This window comes from Glycine max, chromosome 9 (assembly GCF_000004515.6).
Source record: "Glycine max cultivar Williams 82 chromosome 9, Glycine_max_v4.0, whole genome shotgun sequence".
Lineage (NCBI taxonomy): Eukaryota > Viridiplantae > Streptophyta > Magnoliopsida > Fabales > Fabaceae > Glycine > Glycine max.
In genome coordinates, this window is record NC_038245.2 from 41628928 (window position 1) to 41653046 (window position 24119).

The 24119-nt window shown below is 30.6% G+C and overlaps 1 protein-coding gene across 1 annotated transcript; it reads right to left on the reverse strand.

Annotated features, from left to right (window-relative positions):
- Window positions 1-9988: 9988 nt before the first annotated feature.
- Window positions 9989-15286, reverse strand: LOC100803213 (protein SAR DEFICIENT 1). Its single transcript, XM_003533311.4, has 7 exons — window positions 15055-15286; window positions 14779-14854; window positions 14009-14570; window positions 11649-11809; window positions 11328-11525; window positions 11115-11214; window positions 9989-10695 (listed from the first exon to the last, which is right to left on the reverse strand). Exons 1-7 carry the CDS (start codon window positions 15144-15146, stop codon window positions 10415-10417), a joined length of 1470 nt encoding a protein of 489 aa, XP_003533359.1. The 5' UTR covers window positions 15147-15286; the 3' UTR covers window positions 9989-10414.
- Between the last annotated feature and the right edge of the window lie 8833 nt (window positions 15287-24119).

Genomic DNA, 24119 nt, shown 5'->3' on the forward strand with positions numbered 1-24119 from the left:
TTCACATTGCACAATTTCTCATACTAAATGTCTTTTTAATCAACTACAGTACTATACCCAATTAAACAACACACGGCATATCTCACCTCACCTAACTTTACTTCATTAGACGGAAATACTATATACTTTTACTAAAAATAAATAAATTAACTTCCGTGTGACAAGGTGCAAGCTATTTGTCTAGCCAATAAATCGATTATCTGCAGACTTTTTATGGCAGGGGACGAACTCAATTTCTTACTTCTTTTCTTCCTTTTGTGTGGTCAATGCTTTTTTAAATAGTGTAACACATAATATTTTTGTAATCAACTTTTTATTATTAGATTCCTCTATAAATTTGTATATTATCAAGTTAATTTTTTCTAATCCAAAGAGTATAAACTATCCATTAGGGTCGTGTAATTTACATTTTTATTAATGGAAAGCTTTGTGCAGCAAGGAGAATCTGCAAAATATTATTGATAATATGTTGAGTACAATATTGCATACACGGTGTTTTATATTCAACTTAACAAACTTAATAACTAACTCTATTCTAACTCATTGCCAACTAATCTAACTACCCTTTAACTGAAAATAACTAACTCCATCTTCTGCATACAGCTGTAATACCCCCCAAGTTGGAGAGTAAATGTTAATGAGTCCCAACTTGCGGATAAAGGAAAAGAAAGTTAAAAGTATTAAGGGCCTTGTGAAGATATCAACAACTTGATGTTGGGATTTCACATGAACAAGCTTAAGGGTGTTGGACTCCACTAACTCACGAATGAAGTGATAATTAATATCAATGTGTTTGGATCGTTCATGGTGAGTTGGATTAGATGTTAGATCAATTGCAGATTTGCTATCACAGAAAAGCATGGCAGATGGGATGGAAATCTCAAAGGGCAGGAGCAATCGTCTTAGCCAAATTACTTCATTGGAAACTGAGGAAAGAGCTCGATATTCTGCCTCTGCTGAAGATTTAGACACAGCGGTTTGATTTTTGGATTTCCATGATATTAAAGCATCTCCTAGAAACACACATGAACCAGATGTCGACCTGCGTGTGTCCAAACATCCTCCCCAATCAGCATCTGCATATGCAGATAAGTTGAAGGAGTTACTGGCTGGAAAATGAAGACTCTGACCCAGAGCGCCCTTGATATATTGTAGGAGATGATGCACAACATCTAGATGAGGTATTCTTGGATGCTGCATGTATTGGCTTAGCTTGTTAACAACAAATGTAATATCCGACCTTGAAATAGTGAGGTACATGAGACAACCAAGTAAGCACCTATACATTGAGGGATCGGGCAACAAATCACCACTGAGCATGTTGAGCTTTAAATTTGGATCCATTGGAAGAGAGGATGGTTAGCAGCCAAGAAAACCAGTATCCTCTAACAGAGAAAGGACATATTTTCTTTGAGTCAAAAAAATTCCCTTGCTAGACTTTGCAACTTCCAGGCCCAAAAAATATTGTAAGGAACCAAGGATCTTCAGTTTGAACAAGACTTGAAGCTTAGCTTGAATAGAATGAACACATGTAGCACTTGGGCCAACAAGCAAAATGTCATCTACATAGACTAACAGAACAACCAGGGAAACACCTTTGCTAATGGTAAAAAGAGAATAACCATTCTTTGATTGAGAGAAACCATTCTCAATTAATGTTGTAGAGAATTTATAAAACCACTGTCTAGAAGCTTGTCTAAGGCCATAAATGGATTTGTTGAGCCTACAAACAAGGTTTTTATCAACTGAAGTGTACCCTTTTGGAAGTTCCATATACACTTCCTCAAATAGACCACCATTCAAGAAAGAATTATCCACATCAAGCTATAAGATTGGCCAATTTTTAGCAGCTGCAATAGCCAAAAGGACTCTAACTGAAGTAAGTTTAGCAATTGGAGAAAAAGTATTCAAAAAATCAATACCATCTTGTTGTGTGTAACCCTTAGCTACCAATCTAGCTGTATGGCGATCCACAGTGCCATCAGGCTTGAATTTCACTTTGTACATCCACCTGCAGCCAATGCATTATTTACCAATTGGAAGAGGAACCAAAGTCCATGTGTTATTGGATTCCAAAGCTTTGATCTCAGCTGTCATGGCTTGGCGCCATTCTGGAAAAGGAAAAGCTTGATGATAAAATTGTGGCTCATAAATGGTGGAAACCTGAGCAATAAAGTCCATATAAAGAGAGTGGAGGTGAACCAAAGAGCAATGATCTTGTATAAGGTGAGATTTTTTTCTGGGTTGAGGTCTAATGTAATCAAGAAGATATGGTGGAGGGTTTGATGTTCTAATGGATCTTCTCACAGAAGGAGAAGGCAAAGCAAATGAGGTACTAATGGTAGTATCTACTGCAGAATCAGATAATTGAATAGGTAGGTTATTTGTGGCATGAGGGATATTAGGTTTAGTGGCTCCAGGTTGAATGGTTGAGGACATAGATTCAGGAATAGGTAGGGAAACAACTAGGTCACTAAGGAAATCAGGTTCTTGAGATGTATTTGGTAAAGTTTGAAAAAGGGAAAATGTTCTCATGAAAAACTAGATTCCTTGAAACATAAAATTTTCTGGTATATAGATTATATAGCTTGTACCCCTTGATGCCTTGTGGATAACCAACAAACACAAAAGGTATTGCTCTTGGGTAAAACTTATTCCTTTCATAATTCAAAGTAGCTGCAAAAACAAGGCAACCAAAAGATCTCAAAATTGAATAATCAGGTGCAGAACCATAAAGAACCTAGAATGGAGTATTTTGTTTTAGTAATGGTGAAGGAAATCTATTGATAAGGAAAGTAGCAGTAACCACACACTCTCCCCAGAAGGTAATAAGCACTTTGGACTGAAAGAATAATGCTCTAGCAACATTAAGCAAATATTGATGCTTCCTCTCAACAACTGAATTTTGTTGAGGTCTTTCAACACAAGAAAACTGATGTAAAGTGCCTTGAGATGCTAGGAAATCTGTAAGAGCTAACTCATGCATTATCTGATCTTAGACATTTGATTGAAGTTGCAAATTAAGTCTTTACCATTGCAAAAAAATTCATTATTATAGTTAATGATTCAGATTTATGTTTGAGTAGAAAAATCCATGTAAATCTTGAACAGTCATCCATAATTGTTAGGAAATATCGATAGTAAACATAAGTTGAATGCTTATAAGGTCCCCAAATGTCACAATGTATCAAGTCAAAGGGCTGAGCAGAAACATGATTAACAGAAGGGAAAGAAAGTCTACGAAACTTAGCAATAGGACACACATAACAACTTTTGGTGGAGAACTCATTAGGTAAAGCAAAAGGAATTTTATTACTTAATATTTTCAAAACACTGTTTGATACATGGCTAAATTGATTATACCAATTAATGGCTTGAGTACAAGTGCTGGAAACAACATTTATACAGGAATTATGATCAGAAACATTGCAAGTGGAATGTGTATCCTTGAGGTTCAAAACATAGAGTCCATGAATGAGGTCCCCTCTACCAATCTTCTTGCAATGAGGCATTTCCTGTATGACAAATTGGTTGGAATAAAAACAAACAGAATAACCTAAATTGGTAAGAAGGGCACTAACTGAAAGGAGATTAAAGGTAAAGTTGGGAATGAAGGACACATTATAGAGAGTTAGAGAAGGAGATAAATGTACAGTGCCAACTGCAATGACTGGGACAATTGCATTATTAGGTAATTTAACAATTTGATTTGAGATATAGTGATAAGAATCAAAGAGATCAATGGCACAAACAATGTGAGTGTTGGCACTCGAATCAACAATCCAATAATTTTGAGGAAACTTAGTAAAGAAGCAAACAAGACCATACCAGTGTTGGAAGATTCAATATCAGGAGTAATGGCATTTGAAGTGTGTGTTTGAAGCAAGCTCATGAGTTGGCTATATTGTTGAGCAATGAGATGAAAATCAGGAACAGAAGTAGATGGTGAGACTTGATTCATTGTTTTGCTTTCAGTATTAGAAGAAAAATGTTTATTCTTCTTGTAATTGGGAGGAAAACCATGTAGCTTGAAACACCTATCTTGAGTATGGCCAAGTCGACCACAATATGCATAGAGAGGTCGATTTCTGGAAGAAGTACTAACCTTGTGATCAGACTAATATTTGGAATCCTTAACAGCAAAAGCATGAGATTGTGAAGCATCATTGCTAGAATGGAGAGCAGAAATAGAAGTACCAATCTCTCTCTATTTTTCTTCTTGAACCACTAGAGAGAAAATTCGATTAATGAAGGGGAAAGGATTCATAGAAAGAATCTGACCCCGAATGGAACTAAAGGATTCATTGAATCCCATCAAGAAATGTATGACATACTCCATCTGTGCATAATCATGCCAAGGACGAATGCCATTACAAGTACATGAATGTGCAGGCTTTAATTCAGAAATTGATTCCCAAATGAATCGCAACTTGAAATAATAGGATGAGACAGACATAGGCTTTAATTCAGTAAGATTTTTATTCACTGGCTGCAGTGTCTTTGTCACGTTAGTGGTGTTGTGATTAGATTTTTTTTTTCCTATTTTATATTTTTATTCAATACATCAAGACAAACTTAACCAAAGGGGAATGATAAACGAGAGTAAAATGTACAAGATATAGAATTGAAGAAGAATCAGATACATGTGTTTTAGATTGTTTGTGTTTTTTTTTTAATTAGAGTTAATGTTTTATCTCGAGTGTTATAAAAGTTATCGTTGATTAAAGGTTAGTATAAATTATTAAAATAAAACTGTAATTCTAATAAAAGAATAGTACTTAAAATGCAAAATTTTATCTAATTTTTGTGCAATAAAATATATACAATGAAGGTGGAAAGGAAAATTTCAAAAACAATATGTGCTTTGCTGGAAAACGTACCGTTGTCCAAAATTAATTGTGCAAGCAAATGGTAATACGTTAATTAATTAAACTAAAACTCTCCACCTACATTTATTAATTAACTTAATTAAACCCTCCACCTACCGCTTTTTATTATTTTTAATCTTTCCCTTATATTAAAAGAAAATCATTTACAACTACTACGTTTGAGATAAGGCCATAAGGGAATGAGATCGAGTCTCCTACTACTTTTCCCATTTTATATATTGTTATAGTTCAGTTAATACATGCTTATATTATGTTCTTAACAAAATTGTATTCGAAATTCGGAAATTAAAAACACGACCCAGTCTCCTCTAGTACTCTTGCTTCGTAATTTACATTGCACAATTTCTCATACTGGAAGTTTTTTTAATCAACTACAGTACTACACCCAACTAAACAACAAACAGCATATCTCACCTCACCTAACTTTATTAAAAGGAATACTATATACTTTTACTAAAAATAAACTTAATCAATTTCCGCGTGACAAGGTGCAAGCTATTTGTCTAGCCAATAAATCGATTATCTGCAGACTTTTTATGACAGGGGACGAACTCAATTTCTTACTTCTTTTTTTCCTTTGTGGTCAATGCTTTTTTTAGATAGTGTAACATATAATATTTTTGTAATCAACTTTTTATTATTAGATTTCTCTATAAATTTGTATATTATCAAAGTTAATTTTTTTCTAATCCAAAAAATATATAAACTATTCATTAGGATGTGAAATCTAAATTTTAGTTACTTCAGTTGAAACCTTCGTCAGAACCTAAAGAAAAAGAAACGATTAAATTTTTCTTCATAAATTCACATGTAATAACAATTCATTAATTATCGTTATCTTGTTAGGCGTGCTCTGTACATTTTTTATAAACTTTGACATAACCATCTTAACAATGGCCTTTGTCAAGACTATTTCAAATAGACCAGTCATATTAAATTTGTTTATTATTTTAAATATGAATGGCGTGCTCTGTACATTTTTTTATAAACTTTGACATAACCATCTTAACAATGGCCTTTGTCAACACTATTTCAAATAGTCCAGTCATATTAATTTTGTTTATTATTATAAATATGAATGTATCGTAGGATATATGTAAAAGTCGTATGAAGTATAAATGAAGTCTATAGTTTGAAAGATATTCCTCATCAAAAGGTCTATTTTATTTTTGTTGTTGCAAATATGATAAAAGAATTGACTTACATACTCAAGCACAAGACATGCTAACTTATTATCATGGACATTCTATGAATAAGAGGTGTACATTTAATGCAAGTATTAAATGTTTCAACATACTCAAAGACTTCAAACGAAGATCAAAATGCAGAATTCAACTATTGTGAGACAACAAATACTTGAAGATAAAGACCATATATAGAAAAAGCTTTGAATAAACAAGACATGAATCATTTACGTGAATTATTGTTTCATTCTTTCTTGTAAAGTTTTCTATAAAAAAAAACTAAAAGTGTTCAGTGTTATATTTGTTTGTAAGGCGATCATATATTTAGTCAAAGCACCTAGTATTTCTTGAGAGAAAAAAACTAAAAGTGAGTGTTATATCTGTTTGTAAGACGGCCATATATTTAGTCAAAGCACTTAGTATGTCTTGAGAGAAAAAAAACTAAAAATGAGTGTTGTTTATTTGTTTACAGCTAATAATGGCATGAATTTAAGTCAAGCTTGGAGTAAAGCTTACAATCTTTAGAAGAGTTTTAAATTTCTTAAAACATAATTCAACCTCCTTCTTTGTTATTTGCTTCTAAACTCATAATTTGTTATTATTTTTTTAGTAACTCTTGTAATTTTGAATGCGTTTTTAAAAATTCACATATTTTTTTAAAATTTTATAAATTTATAAAATTATAAAATTCTTTCAAATCTTATAAATCTATAAAGTTATTTCAAATTCTTAAAATTATTAGGATGTAAATCCATTAAAATTCAAATAATCATAAAAGTCTCATAAATAAATTTGATAAGTCATAATATTTATATATAATCTTTAAAATTCACAAAGACTTTTTCTTATGCTAAAATAATTTTTTAAAATCTTAATCCAATACACCTACTTAATTGAATATCAATGAAATTTATTGAATTCCTTAAAAATTCCTAATAGTCTTGATCTTAATTAATTACCACAAGACTTATTTCTATTATTTAAAAATCTTAAATATCTCATTACTTTTAAAAAAATGACTTTTAAAATTCTGTAAAATCTTAATTGAATACCCTTAATTATGACAATTAACTACTCAAGCATAATATTCATAGTAAATATAAAAGATTATGCATTTCTTAATATATAAAAAATTAAGATGTTTATTTGACAAAGCCCCGAGCTGCTAGCTAGCCGCTAAGAGTCCCAAAGACTGACAAGTGACAACTAGTTTTTTTATTTTTTTTCATTCTAACTATTATACCGTTATCAACAGATCTAGACTTTCCTAAAGTACCAAGACTCCTATCATCTCGCTTCAGTACCCTTAGGTCCACTTTGGTGTCTTAGACTACACTGGTATTTACAGAAGCCCAGATGTGACGTACTGGTTATGATTTGCAAATGATGGAAGTAGCAATAACGGGGTTATTTGCATACATGAGAGAAGAATTTCAGATGCATTAATTAAGTTCTTTTGTTATAATTATACAAGCCAGTAGTCACCATCCATCATCGATTTTGTTTTCCCTTTTTTAGAGTATTTCTTATGGTTCCTTACAGAATTGAAGGATTTAGACTATTTAGTAGGCATGTGAAATACTCCTATGATTGCTTCGGTTATTAAGACTGATTTTCTGATTTGTCTTGAACAATATAGGACAGAATATTTAATTAATTTTACTTACTAGATTTTAATGCAATTTGACTTGTCTGGTGTTCAAAAAGATCATTAAGAAGGTAAGCCCACCTTCGCTTGGAAATAAAGAGGTGTGTTGAATATAAGGAAGGTTTACAGAAATTCATGTATGGATAGGAAATTGAAGTATGCAGGCAGAACTTGAAATTGGTTATTTTTGTTTTAATGCTAATTTACTTACTTCATTGTTCCATAGTATATTGGAACAATGAAGTAATTACCAACAGGTGTTTGGTTCCAAGTCATTGTCACATAGACTTGTGCTAAAGGATTTCTGGCCATCAATAAACAGTAATTACCAACAGTAACAGTATATGCTAGTTCATGAAGGATTATGGCCCATCAATTACTTAACCGTATAATGGGCCCTAATTTAAACAGAGATCCTATATATTAAAATCTAAAATTTAATGGTAAAGTTGTTGTGCCTTAAACCCGTTGGTCATAGTTTTAAATTTGGAAGCACACTCTTTGCATATACAAGGGAAGGCAGCGTAAATACGTCACTTATTTTACAATGAAAGTCATGTCAGTGATTAGCAAGCACGATAATGATCTACATCACTTATTTTACAATGTATATTTTATTTTAAATACGACCAACAAAGGACCATGTTAAACAACATATAAAAGAACAATTGATTTTATAGGAGCAAAATATGATTACAACTTTCCCTCCCACAAGTCTTCCACTTAACTGCTTGACATTTTAACTACCTTCGTATTCTCCTGTTACAGCTATGTCTCAATTAAACATGGTAGTTTCATCATAAATCTTTTACTGAAATTATCAATAACCTTCGAACCAAAATTATCAGGAAATCTATGCCTTATTATTATCTTGACCAAATGAATATGGGCCGGGCAACATTTAGGAGCTTTTTTTCTGTCTTTTTTTAGCTCAGGAAGGTTTAAAACATAATCAGAATAAGGCTTTTTAACATGAATACCACAATCAAAAATGGGAAATCTAAAACCATATAAGTGGATAACGTCACATTACAGAGGCTAGTTAAGTACACTTGTTTATTTTGTGGTTGTTAAAACTTTATTAACAGATCAACATATGCCCCAGTAAAGGCATGTTGAATTTAACAGAAAGGAGGAGCCAGGCTCATGATTCACAGATCCTTCAAATGAGCCAGACTAATTTGATTTCTCCACTGTTTTCATGTATATGCATTAGAAAATCAGAAGTCCTGAGATAAGAACTATTTCTAAATCTAAACCTAGGGGTTTAACAAAAATTAACACTTCTTAATTACGATATTGAATTACAGTGCAATGTTATTGTTAACTGACAATGGCATTGAGATTGAGATTTAAATGAACTAATGCAGAGACTCAGTCGCAAAAGTAAGAAAACTCACTCTAGAGAATACTGTTGACAAAAAGTCTGTTGAACCGATACACAGCATAAAGACAATTAGACACATAAAAGTCAATCATCCATTGTGAAATAAATGAACTCAGAGAAAGATACAAAAAATACAAATATTAATTATAAGAATAAGAAAAGAACTTCAAGACGAGAGACTATCAAGAAAGAGGAAAACACATTTGCCACTTGTCCATCCTTTGCAACTGATTTGATCCAAGTCAACAACTTTGATCTCACCTACAGCTACAATTATATTTGACCCTGACTTTTACTTACATAGCAGTACATGTAGCACAGTTTAATCTAGCATTTTCATTCAATTTGGTTGCACGTGTACAACATCCACTTTGTTTCAAACTGAATTAAAAGTACATCCTAATCATGTTGAGTGATCTGTTTTACGAAATAACTTGAAAGATCTACCCAGATTGCAAAAAACTAGTGGTAAATTCTGGCACTGATCTAGCTGGAGAAGAAAGAACAGGTTTTGGGGGCATTTCTAGGGAATTCATGTTTCCTTCTAGCATATCTGTTACTCTACTCATTGTAGGTTTATCTTGTGGAATTGTTTGAAAACTCAGTTTGCTTAAGTTGATTTTACAAACTCTGTAAACTTAAATTTAACCCAAATTTAAATTTGCAAAATTAAATCCAAACATGCATTAGATTATCATGGATCATATGCTATGACTTTTATATATTGTCATCTTGACCTAACAGTATAAACTATTTAACATTAAGCAAGGCTTTTATAGATCAATTTTCCTTTGTCCTACGAATTTGTCTAATAAGGCCTGAAAAAAAAATAAGAACATTCAAGGCATCCAAATCAAAACCAAGAATATGGAAAACTAAAAGCAGACAAGGGGATAACATGCATTATAGATGTTATTTTACAACACAACATACTGTTTTGTGATCGCTAAACACTTTGGTAACAAAGCAATAAAGCCCATCCAGGAGGCAGGAGCCATGCCCATCATTCACATGATCCTTAAAATGAGCCTGGCACCTATGCTAAGACAAATTTGATTCCTCCACATTGCTTACACTTGCTTGTATGTAGTATATACAGCAGAAAGTCAAAGTACTTTACTACCTATGTTTTGACCTTTTTTTATCCCTTTTTGCATGGCCACATCATTTAGGGGCACACCATCACTTACGAACATGTATAAATTTTATGAATTACACAAAGATCTTATACATATTTATAAGTCAAGCCTACATACATTTATAGTACGTACTGTACATGGTGCATTATAGGAACTTTTGGTACACCTTAATTATGCCTTGTGGCTCCATCAACATCCACAGAGCTAGAACCTGAAGCGGTTATGTCACCATCCGATTGTCTCACTGAGAAACTAAAAGGAAAGCCATTGGCAAACGGTGCTGGGCTATAGGCTTGATTCAGTGACCACTCGCAGCATCCCATTTGTGTATTGTTGTTTGCTACATAGCTGCCTGATTTGTCACTGTAATACTGATTCTGATCATATGTTGTTTCTACTGAGGCAGCTGCAGGTTGATTGTTTGCAAATTGTTCCACAGTTTGATCACCTATAGTTATTATGTTCACATCAACATCAGTTACTGTGGCTGAATCCAAATAAATGATCACTATATATAGTGTTATTAAAATGGAATTAGTTTTTTGTCGAATACAGAATTTGAAGTTTTGACAACATGAAATAAAATGGAACACTATGCAATAAGTTTATGATTGAATCAACTTGTATTTTTTTTTATTTCCAATCAATTTCAGCTAATAATTAAGTATGCTTAAAAAAATGTGTGTGAAATCATCTCCAATAGTAACTAGCTCTTATAGGGGTTCTTACTACAACTTGCTGACATGGCTGCTAAGTGTAGAAATGTTGTTCTTATAAAAGAACTGAGTTCCTAAAAAGTGTTTCTAGCATTCCTCTAATTATGTATAATTAGGCATAGACATGCAAAAGACCTAGAATGGAAGATACCTTGGGTTAACAAAGCAATGTTATCATTCAGAACTTCGTCAATCTCCTCCAAGTTACTCCATCTAGCATATGCTTCTTTCACCAATTTGTCTATATAGGCCTGCAAATGTAGAAAATAACATTCACTAAAATGAATTAGCGGACAAAAATCCAACACAAGGGTGCAAATTAAGGCAACAAATTGAGTCCATGTATAGATGATATTCATTGTACCTTATTCAAATGGCTCATCGGATCCCTGTTGGAAAATGTATGCCCATTGACATCTGCTCTTATTAATTTGCACACTGGATCCAGAAAAATAGTAAACTCTGGTCCACGATAAATGTACATCTTGCTCCCGATGTCACAGGTCATTGCATGCTTGATAGTGACTTCCCACATTTTGTCTGACATCCCCATGCCTAAAATCTGGTTTCAGAACAAAAAATAATTAATTTCATATAGTTACTTAATTTCTTCATTAATAAAAAATTAATTGTTTTTGTGACTAATAAAAACACATGATGTAAAGATAGATAGATAGATAGATACATTTCTTAGCTTAAGAGCATCAATGACTGCTAGTTTGAGAAAGTCTTGCACTGTTTTGATCCCCTCTGATGACAATTTTCTGTGGAAAGCTCCATCTTTACCTATCTTCTCTAGGCGCCAAACTTCGTCATGAAGCATTGGAGGGTGGTGTTTTTTGTACACTTCAAATGTATAAGAATAAAATTAGTAAGAAATAAAATATAGATATTTAGTATATCACACATATCAATGGTAAATTCCTTTCTCAACTGGCAAAAATGTTAGATGCAACAATATATGTGAAAATGAACTCAACGTTAAATTAATATGAATATAAGATTATTCTTACTAGTTCAAAAATGGACCCCCCAAAAGAGTCCTCACTAATTAATTAAGAAAATTACCACTAGACACGTGCTTGGCCTAGTATCTCTTTAATGTTGAAACCATTGACTTGAGATTGATCCACAACCAGCAAATTGCCAAAAAGAAAGTAGAAATCGGTATGGTGTCCGTATAATATACAACAAACAATAAAAGTAAAAGATACTATACGTCACAATTATTTTGGCATATATAAATTGGGATTAGCCAAGTGGGTTAAATTTTCTTGATTTCACACTAATATGGTTGCCTTTGGTAGGACCCTTGAGCATCTATCTGCTATTATTTTTCATGATGCACAAGTTGCTTAGCTGTGTATTTGACCGACCGTCAGTGTTCAGTTATCACAAAAGAATGTTCAAACAAAACAGAAGAAACAAAAGTGTCGGATTGACCATAACTAACTAACACGAAAAGCATGAAAAAGATATGTCCTTCCTAGTTGGAGATACAGCCAATATGTTTACATTACTATCATAAAGTGTGACATATTAATAAATGTGGAACGACAATCAATTTGATATTGAACTCTTCTACACCAATAAATTATTAGATTTTTAATAATTATATTTGTAAATGTTACTACAAATTTTACATTTCCTTAAAAAAAAAATACATGTATATTGTATTGGATAGTGATCCTTATACAAAGAGTGATTTAATGACCAGTTCTGATATGCTGATTAACATGATTTCCTACCATGCACTAAGCTTCATGGATTGATAAAGTTATCATTAAAATGTTGTAATGTAATTTATCGTATACGAAAAATTTTATGTTTGTTATTGATAGTATGAGATCAAAAGTAGATATTGATAATATGAGATCTGTCAAGGTTAGTTATGTCATTTTTTTTGGCAAATCCATGAAGACTAAAATATCTTGTTATCAAATGTTCTAATAATCAGGACAGAAGTGATTGAATCAAGAGACTTTTCTTTTTCTCGCCAGTAGTTATCAACAACCTATATGAGTTTATCAAAAAAATGTAGTATATTTGCAGAACAATTATTATTTGGCACGACACCAACTAATTAGCAATAGTAGTTATTAACAAATACCAACTACGAATAAATTAAAGCGAACCCATGGTCAAAGCTTATCAAGCACATAAGTAGTTTGAATACAATTAAAGTGAGATTGAGAAGAACATTTGATTAAAAATGAACATTATTCATATATCAACCAAAGTTCCTCATCGAAATTGACATTCATTTTAACAAAAAAAGGATATTGAATAGAAGTATAAAATAAAATGTTAGACCAAGTTAATATAAAATGAAAGAACGCTTTAACATATAAGTGATAAAAAAAATTAAAGAGAAGGTTTTCCAAGAAACTATTGGCACTAATTACATATATATGTATCAGCTTAATCATATCTTGATCAATTCCTTTTTTTTTAATAGGCAAACAAATTTTATTAAGTTTGAGAGTGCAAAGAGTATACTTCAACCCAATACATCAAAATTGCAATTCATATATACCCTGTGTATGCATAATTAATACATACAAATATAATTGACCAAAGCTCAAGTTACATTAAAATAATAATTAGTAAACCCTTGCTCAAATCTTATAATATACTATTATGTGGTGTCCATAAAAGAATTATTCATTCATGCAACTTTCTCGAAATTCTTTTTTTCCAATGCATTGCAAACGGAATCGGTTTTCAATGTAGCAACTATCCTAGGGAATTTTGGACAGCACCAAAATTAGGCGGTAGCTTGGGGTAAAAGGATCGAAAGATATGATTTAACAAACTTACACCATACCAAGCTAGAATGAATACTGATCTTATTCTTAATTAGCACATAGTATTATTCTTGTAGAAAATGATAAAATGACTTGGCATGTTTGTAAATCATTCGCAATGATATCGCAGATGAGTTGACTATATCCTTATATATACTTCCACTAAAATAAATAGGGAAAAAAAAGTATATATACTTCATAATATAAAAGAATTGAAACACAAGTTGTTGCAACTTACATTCTCCACGGTGATCCTTAACAACAAACGCCTCAGTCATGGCTTCACGAATCCGAACACCGCCTGGATTAGTCCCCGGTACCACCCTCACCGCAACTCGGAACTTCCGGCAGCGAATCCAGCTGGAATTATCAGTGAACTCAATGTCTCCGGTTGGTGCAATTCCATCACGCATGATCACATTCAATTCTCCTGCAAGCAATGGTCGCTTCCCATTTCTCTCCTTCACTATGTGCCTATTGAATTCCTCACTAGTCCAATCCTCATCATTGTCATTAAGAGGAAAGTCTCCATCAACAACCACAATCTCTAGCTTGATGGCATTTGAGAGACTTGTGGGGACTCCTTGGCCATTGCTTTTGTCCATTAGAACTATGTTGATGGGGTTCCCATCAACATCAAGAATTCTGCTACCTGTGAAGATTGGAAGGGAAAGCCTTTTGCTGAAACATAGTTGCAAAGTTGAAGGTTGTTGCTGATCCATTGCTTGGAGCCTCAGTGAAGGAGACCTAGCAAAGGAGCGTGACCATTGTCTCATAGCTTGGTCAACTTCTTCTCCAACCTAACAAAATTAAAGAATTAAAATGAATTAACATCAATGAGAAAACTACATCAAATCAATGAATGCTAACAAGTTGTTCAAAGACAAATATATAGTTACAATTTAAGGCTTAATATAGCTTGCCATATGCATGTGGAGAACAAATTAAACTAACTATACATATATTATTACATATATATGAATCTTCTTGAGAAGCTTAATGACTCACCACTCTTTTAAGCAAAGGTTCCATGGCTGAGAAAAGGTTCTCCAAGTTTTTCACCATAACCACTTCTCCTATAACCCTGTCAAGAAAATATATAGATGAATTAGAAGAATGAAAAGATAACTTGAAGTATAAGATGTACGATAGTTGAGCTATATAAATGGATCAAACAAACTAGGAAAAAAAAAAGATTAGGGAATGAAGAACAAGTAGATTCAAGCAAAATCAAATAATAAACCCTAGCTAGCTAGCTAGATAATTTATACAAACAGTACGTACGAAGCAAAAGAAGGTCTAGTATTCCTCATCCGTTTTCCGCCAGGATTCTCAGGGTCTTGATCAGAATCATTGAAAAACCTTTTGGCAGACATTTATCGTGAAGAATCTGAATCCTGATCGAGAGTGAAACTAAACGGGTTGGTGTGTTACCTGAGGTTGCACTAATAAAGCAAGAGAGGGGCGAAAGCTAGAGAGCATTTCGCTTTTTATGCACGAAAATATTGTGTGTCATAGAATATAGTTCATGTTATAATAATAAGCATAAACAATACCGATCGAAGGTTCTAGGAATATTGAAGGAAATAGCGTAGCACTTAGCCCGAAAAAAACGTTTGTAGCCTATGGTGTGCATAGATAGATGATGTAACGACTTTGGCGTCAAGAGTCAAGGCAATCAAAAGTCAATCAATCTCTTTCACTTCTCACAAAAGCTATGGGGCAAGTGACCATGGGACCTCCTTCCTCTCTCTATGGAACGAATGGTACCACTCACCATCTCATTCGTATCGATGTTCAAAGTTAAAATGGTATATGTGACACGATCACGAATTATATGAGGATTTCAAGGAAAATCTATAATTAATTATCACAAACCATATGTATCTTTAAATATAATAATCAGTAGTGCCAATTATAACAAAATAGTAAAAAATTATTGAAAAAGGCAGAACTCATCTTAATTATTTTTACACTTTGAAGGAATTAATATCCAATTATTATCACCTAACAAATGTCTATAATATATATATATATATATATATATATATATATATATATATATATATATATATATATATCATAATGATTTTTGTTGCTTAATATAACTATTGGCTATAACGTTCAAATTAAATATCACTTACGAAGTTTTCATCAGTTTCCAACCGCTTGGATCTTCGGACTAATATAAGTACTGTTTGAAACAAAAGCTCTAATTAAGAATGTTTTTTTGTTCATCACATATATTATTGAAATCTCTTTTTCTAAGATTTGCTCTCTTGTTATGTTTGTCTTTTATTTTGAACACTTTGATGACTACCGGTTTGGTCAAACAACATGTTTCTGGGAAGGACCCATATATGGAATGCGTGTTGGGATGTACCGCGTGGAAAGTCATGTACGAAAACAAGAAACTCACCTTGTAATTACCTAAGCGCAGCAAAACACATAAACTTATTCTTATTAGTGTTTGTTGAAAGACAAATTTTAACTTTTCTTATTATTAGATGACTGAAGTCCTATATTTTTTCAACTTTGAGAAGTGCTTGAACTGTTAATTCGATGTGAAGTTCTTGTTTGCTAGCTAGCCACTCATGCCAGTCATGTGCATCAATCAATATTAGAATAAGAAAATCTTTTTTGCACGTTAAAAAATTTATAATTAATACTCAAATTACCATTCATGAATTATTTCTACCGAGTTTAATTAATTGCTTAGTTAGTTGATGCTGTATATATCCATATATGCAGGAACCACACACACAGGAAAATTAATGCTGATCGATTTTGGTGCCGCGAAAGAGGGAAAAAAGTTATACATCTAAATTGAGCATTGGTGATAGTAATATTTGTAACATAATAATCATGATGGAGACCTTAGCGACCAAATTCTTCTCATTTACTTAAAATGGTGCAGCGAAATTTTATATCATTATGTTTTTTTTTTTGTTGTTGAACAAATATAAATAATTTAATAGTATTAAGACAAAATATAAATAGTCGTTAACTACAATAAATATGACAACCACTTATTAATATTCATAACAATAATTTCTATTAAATAAATTTTTTTATTGAAAAAACACTTCTATGTTTGTGCTTTCTTTTTTTGTAAAATTATATGTTACTAAATTATTTAATTTTCATTATATGTATTTCCAGTCATAAATTGTTTCTCTATTTAACATCATATTTTGGATCGTCCACAAAGCATTTACTTTTCCTGCAACTAGGAAGAGAAGCAACTTTAATGTGTAGTCAGGAAGTAATGTTACGACATGAAGAGAAGTGACGAAGAGTAAATTGGTAAAATAATAAAAATAAAAAATTTATAATTTTAATTAACTAATATTTTATTTTTTAAAATAATATTATTCTTTAATAGTGTTAAGTTTAATTAATAAAATTTCATGTTTTAATATAAGAGGAAAGAATAATATAATGTTCGCATATCATGGAAGAGTGAAATATAATTTATTTTAACTAAAAAATTAAATAGAAAAAATTGTGTAATTTTGTATTTCTCGTGAGAGACAAGTGTAATTTCGTCAAAATTAAATTGTGAAAAGATCATATTAGATTATTAGTTTTGAAAAAAGGAAGTTTGGTGGTTCCTTCCTATTTTCATTACTCTGTCGAGCTTGAACTTCCCAAGCAAATCCACGTGGAATACGACAAGCTAGCTGCCGGCCATTAAACCATGTAAATATCATAATTGACATGAGAGAGACAAAATTATGTAGTTATAATTGTCATTGATTTTGACCAGTAAAAAAAGAAAAAAAAAATATTCATTGGTTAAAATTTTAAACGTGGGAAGTAATTTATCACAGAATTTGAATTTTTGTAATTTAGAATTCATTGTTTTGGATGTTTTTTTTCATGAAGAATTTAAAATTTTGAAATTTTAAAACAGAATTTTAAACACCTCTGAGCTTCTATTGAAATTCTCTCCTTACAGTTTTCTTCAAGAAACACCTTCTGAACTTCTAAAATATCGCAAATATCGCACGTATAACTAGTATACCAAACATATTTTTTTTTCTCATTCATTTTTTTCATCCTCATAATTTTAATTTTTTTACCCAAACATAAAATTTTAAAAATAAAAGAATTTCAATTAAAATATTTGAAATTCTTAAAATTTAAAATTTCTCAAAATTTAAAATTTCTCCTTCCAAACAACACAAACAACACATCTAAATTTAATTTTCAAATTCTACGGTTCAGACTCAACCGTAATTACGCGTTTCTAAACACGTATTGTGTTATCTTTACTTTTGGGTCGATCAACTACGCCCTTGGAAGGTTTCGCAGAAAAGATGGAGCAATTATGTATATGTGGACTCATCCAAAAAAAAAAATGTGTATGTGCAAGAATTTGAAGATAAAAATTGCTCAAAGCTATAAAGGAATATTTGAATATGTGAAAGGCCAAAGTGAAACTTTCAAGCATTTTCTTCGTAACGTTATGAAACTTTTGTTGTCTAGTATGGTCTTCAGAACACGGTCAACTATATGCATTAATATATGTGTTGGTCTAATGGCTAATTGAATTGTTTTTCTATATTGTATTGTATGAATAGTTGAATCAAAATTCATTTAAGAATTCCAATGTACACCTTATACATGGGTTTGACCATTTAGACTAGTCATTTTGATTGGTTAATTAATTAAATAGGTTTAAATATATTTTTTTCATATAATTTAATGTTTTTTCATTTTCATTAAGATAAAAAAAATATTTTAGTCATTATAAGTATGTGTTTGTTTTGTTTTTGGTCCTAAAAATATTTGAAATAATGCTTTAAACATTAAAAAAAGATGCTTTAAACAGTGGGAAAAAATTAAATGTATTAAGCCGATTAAATAATTAATTTGAGTAATGTTCCAAGTCAAACTATGCAGGAAAGATTAAGTGTAAGGTGAATGCGGCGTTCTTTGAGGACCTGGGAGCTTTTGGCATTGGATGTGCTAATTCATCAAAAGAGAAGGAGAGGCATGTGCCCTTCCAAAGGGGCGGACTTAGTAAAAACAATTGTAGGGTTACTTAGTCAAAATTGCTGAGGGGGGTCATGGCCCGCCTACTTTTTTCTAAAAATAATATTTTATGGGTGGGTGTGTGACTGTCAGAAAAGAAAAACGTAGGGTGTACTTACTAAATATTGGGAAAATGCTAGTAATAACACAAATGTCATCAAGCCTACACTGATGTGCAGTATTTCCTGCGTATATTAGGTGTAGGGATTGGGAGAAAATATTCTCTTGACTTTATTTTTTTTAGGTTAAATTAGTTATTTTGATACTTATAATTTTAGGATTTGTACATTTTAATTTTTATAGTTTAAAATTAATTTTTTTAGTTTTATAGTTTATATTTTTATTTTATTTTTTAGTCTTATAGTTTAAAAGTTATTTTTTTAGTATTTATAATTTATATTTTAATTTTCTTTTAGTTCCTATAGTTTGAAAGTGATCTTTTCAGTTTCTATAATTTATATTTTAATTATTTTTTAGTTTTTATTATAAAAAATATATATATGAATAATTAACTACAAATTAATTATAAATTATTAATTATTTTTTTATTACAAATTATTTTGTGATAATTTAGTTATGAATTATTTGCTAATAAATTTATAGTTAATTATAATTGATAATATTACTCATATTTTGATAATAAGAAATAAAATAGAATTAAAATATAAAATATAGGAACTAAAAAGATAATTTTTAAACTATAGAGACTAAAAAAGAATTAAAATACAAATTATATGAACTAAAAAATCACTTTTAAACTATAAGGACTAAAAGAGAATTAAAATATAAACTATAGAGACTAACAAAATTATTTTAAAACTATAAGGACTAAAAAGTATAAATGATAAAACTATAAAAATCAAATGAATAATTAAACCATTTTTATTTAAGTTATCAAATCAATAAAAAATCTTATATTTATTTTTTGAAATTTTATTTAAATATTATATTTTATTAAAATTTACTTATTACTTACTATACAGTCAGTTTTTATCCTTGGCTTTTTTAAGTTATACATAAAATTTATAGGAATTTTTTTTTTTAAACAAAATCTTATCTTTAAGATTATATTTTATTTAGTTATTATATAATTGATTTTGTCTCTTGAATCTTTTTTCTAAACTATAAAATCAATAGCAATCTTATCTTTTGTTAAAAGAAATATTTACATATTATATTTTATCAAATTTTAATTACTATACAGTCAATTTTTTTTTATCTCCGGACATTTTAAATTATAAAATCAATAGTAATTTTTTGAAAAGAAATCTTATTTTAATATTATATTTGATTAGTTCTAGTTATTATATAATCAGTTATTATTTTTCTCAAACTTTGTTAATTTATAACTAATTAAATTTATTTTTATTGCAATTGAAATAATTCTTGTTTCATAAAGTATCGTTAGACTATAAAAAATTATTATACTTTCCAAATCCTGGACAAGACATTATAGTCACGAGTCACAACATCGACAAGAAACAAAGGTTGAAAGATATTGCACCATGTAAGAAAAAGATATTTCTAATTTTTCATGTTTTTTTTTTCTTCTTTCTAATGTTTATATTATTATTATTATATATGTCATGCGATTTTAATTGCATTCGTTTTATAATTTTTTTTATGAAAAAGAAATATATATAAAAGGAAGAATGATGAAATTCAATTATAACACGATCGAAATACTCATTCTTAGTTCAGCTTTAGATCTGAGAGAGATGAAGACGTCATTCAGAATGGTTGACATTTGTCAATTTGTAACAAAATTTTACCCACAAAACATTGCACAATATGACATGATACAATCGAGGATGCAACTTGAGCACTTTGATCATGTGAGACAACTTTATGATTTTGGAGCATTGAAAACTATTTCTGATCTGTCATTGGTTGGTTAATACTAGACAAGCACAAGTTTATTTTCTCGTGTATATGGTGATAACTTTTATTGTTACGCTTCCTGTGTCTACAGTTATTATAGAGCGATTTTCTCAGCTATAAATATAGTCAAGATTACACTTCTCCATAGAAGATGAATTCTTGGCTGATTATTTGTTAGTATACATTGAAAAAAATGCTAAAAAAAATTAGTATAGATTCAGTTATATATTATTTTTGTGACATCCAAGAAAGACATCATGATAGAATATTATTGTAATTGACATTTTGTAACATCAATTCATGAATATTTTTCATGATATATATGTGTTAGATGAATTTTATTTTTTTATTGTTGGCCCCTGACATTTAAGTTTGGGTCCACCCCTGACCCTTCGAGAAGCTATTAACTAGATGTGGGAAGAGGTTACAATTGAAACAGATTGTCAAGTTGTAGCCATGAGCATATGTAGTAAGTGATCTAATGATTTTGAATTTGGAACCATTATTCACCAGCCTGCTGCTACAAGAGTTACCAAATTATAAAGTTTGTTTTATAAGGAAACATGCAATTTATCTTACTCATAGTATAGCTCGAGCTTCGAATTCTTATGATAATCCTCATTATTTTATTAGCTAATTATTGTTGAATCCTTGGCAAACATACCAAAGTATCATGCAAATAGTATAAGATAGAAAGTCTGAGTATTGCATCCATAAAGACTTGTTTGTTTCAAGCTATTTAATTTGTACAAATTCAACAACTAGGCAAAGGATAACTTGAGATTTTAAGATAAGATGATTAAAAAAACAATAAAAACAAAACAATTAAAAGGTGAGCAAAAACACCCACAGTTAGTGAGCAAAAGGAGCCGAATGCAAATTAAACAAAATGTTAGGAATTTGACTACACTAAGTTAACAATATTAGTAGTTATAAAGGTTTTCTTCATCCAATGCTCACTCTAATGCTACCTTAACCTACTATAGTGTTTTAACCATAATCTCTCATGTGAAAGGGTCTAAGTTGTTTAACTCAACTCATAATTCCTTAGAAAGTCAAGCTAAACCACTTGGATTTGAGAGCAAAGGTTTATCAAGGCTAACAAATGTTATTTCATTCCTAGACATAACACCCATTAGATATCACTTTCAAATCTTAGTCAAAAAACATTTCCCAATGATAGTTCAACTATGAAACATGTTCATATGGTTGATCACTAATGATACTAACAAATATCTCTCCATCCCTAGATGAGATATTCATTAGATGCTCTATTCAAAACTCATTTTTCAAGCATTTTTCAATGACAATAAAAACAAAGAATTGAAGCTAAGGTAATCAAACCATAAAACAAGCAATCAAAATGGAAAGAAGCAATAACATAGGAAATGACATTGAATAAATATAAAGATTAATTACATGAGAGTAGCTTAGTACACCAATCCCCCAACAATAGATGAATTAGTCTTTCATTGTCATAAAAGGCCTCAAAATTACAAAATGAAAAGGAGAAAATGAAAGAAAATGGAAGATGGAGATAGATGAGAGCTTCAATCGTCGCACACAACCCTAGGTTTATGCTTTCACTTTCATGTCCAAGAGAATGTCCTTTATATTGGACCTAATGTTTTTGTCTTGTCACTTCAAAGTGCGGTTTACTCGTTGGATGAGTTCTCTTTATGAATTTCAAAAGACACTTCAAATGTGATTCTGCTCGTTGGGCTAACTTCAACTCGTTGGGTGAATTCTTCAATAATTAAAATTCTTAATTTCTTTTTTCACTAAATAGTCTTTACTGACTGGTTGAGTTTCTTCTTGCTGTGCAAGTTCTTTTGATGACTTGACACTTCTTCTTCTCTCTTAAGCGGCTATGTGGCCTGTCTGTATAATTACTCTCGTTGAACGAGACACCGTGAATGACATATTCAATTGGTACTCCAAAATCTTGACAAAAAGAGTAGAAAAAAAAGAAAAGGATTAAAAATTTATTTATAAAGATTCAATAAAACTTTATTTCCTAACTAAATTGAAACTAAACTAAAGCAAAAATTCAAGAAAAGTAGATAATTGTTTTGTTAATTATAATTCAAATGAATATATGTACCACAATTACCATTTAGCAACTTGTAATGTTTCACAAGTTCAGTCTTCAATAATATAACTCAGTTTCTATCAAAAATAAAAAAGAATTGATATAGTTGATGATTATATGAGTACGATATCTGTGTTTGTGGTGCATGCATGGTATGAAGAATTGATATAGTTGATGATTATATGAGTACGATTTCTGCGTTTGTGGTGCATGCATGGTATGAATTAACTAGTGGCTAGAAATTGTTATTTAAATTACCAAAAGAAAACAATATTTATAAAATATAATTTACCTTTTACTAATATTGTTTTTTTCAAAAACTGCACTGGTTTAATAATTTTAAAAATAAATTGATAATAAAAAAACCTAAATTTTAATATCATGAAAGGGTTAATATCACAAGACACCATTAACAAAGGATATAATTCAATGAGTCATCATTTAACTAAATGGAAATATTTAACTTTCAACTAATTTAATACGTATTTTAGGTTAAGTTAACAAGCTAATTTTACTAATATAATAGTTACGATGTAAAATATTTACTATTATAAGATTAATTTGATGATAAAAGAAGAAGAAAAAAAATAGATAATGAATTTAAATTTGATTGTTGCCAAAAATCAACATACTCACAACTAATATTTATGATGTAAAATATATTTTTATAGAGTCTTAATGATTCATGAAATAAAATGGACTCTACTTTATAAGAAAAACAAATTTAATTGGGAACCCCCAAACAAGGGGAATTCAAGTTGAATAGTGGCGGCTTATGGCGGAGTAATAAGGGACCACTATGGTCACGTAATCCTATCCTATGCTTAAAAAATTGGTATCTGCTAAATTTCTCAAGTTGAGTTGTGGGCTATTATTATTGGACTCAGAATCAGATGATGCAGGGGGTTTCATAATCTGAAAGTTGAATCTAATTAACTCTCAATATGCCATATCTTTCAACTGGTCAAGATGATTAAGGAATGACTTCTATTCTTGGAACCATATTTATAGAGAAGGCAATCAAGTGACAGATGCTCTTGCCAAGTTCAGTCTATCCTTGGATAGGGAGGGTAGAATTTTTTATATCATGTCAGATTTTATATCTTTAGCCGTGAGAGCAGATGTTGCCACTATTTCTTTTTCACGTGTGGTTTTAAATAAAATTTCCTTAGGGCTCTAGCCCCGTTTTCTCACAAAAAAAAAAAACAAATTTAAATTGATTTTTCGTACTTAAAGATTATTATTCAAGCCTTAAACTTCAATTCATTTAATTATTTCCTTCAGTCATTGATTTTGTGAATTTCTTGGGTCTTCTGTGTTGACACATTATAAACAT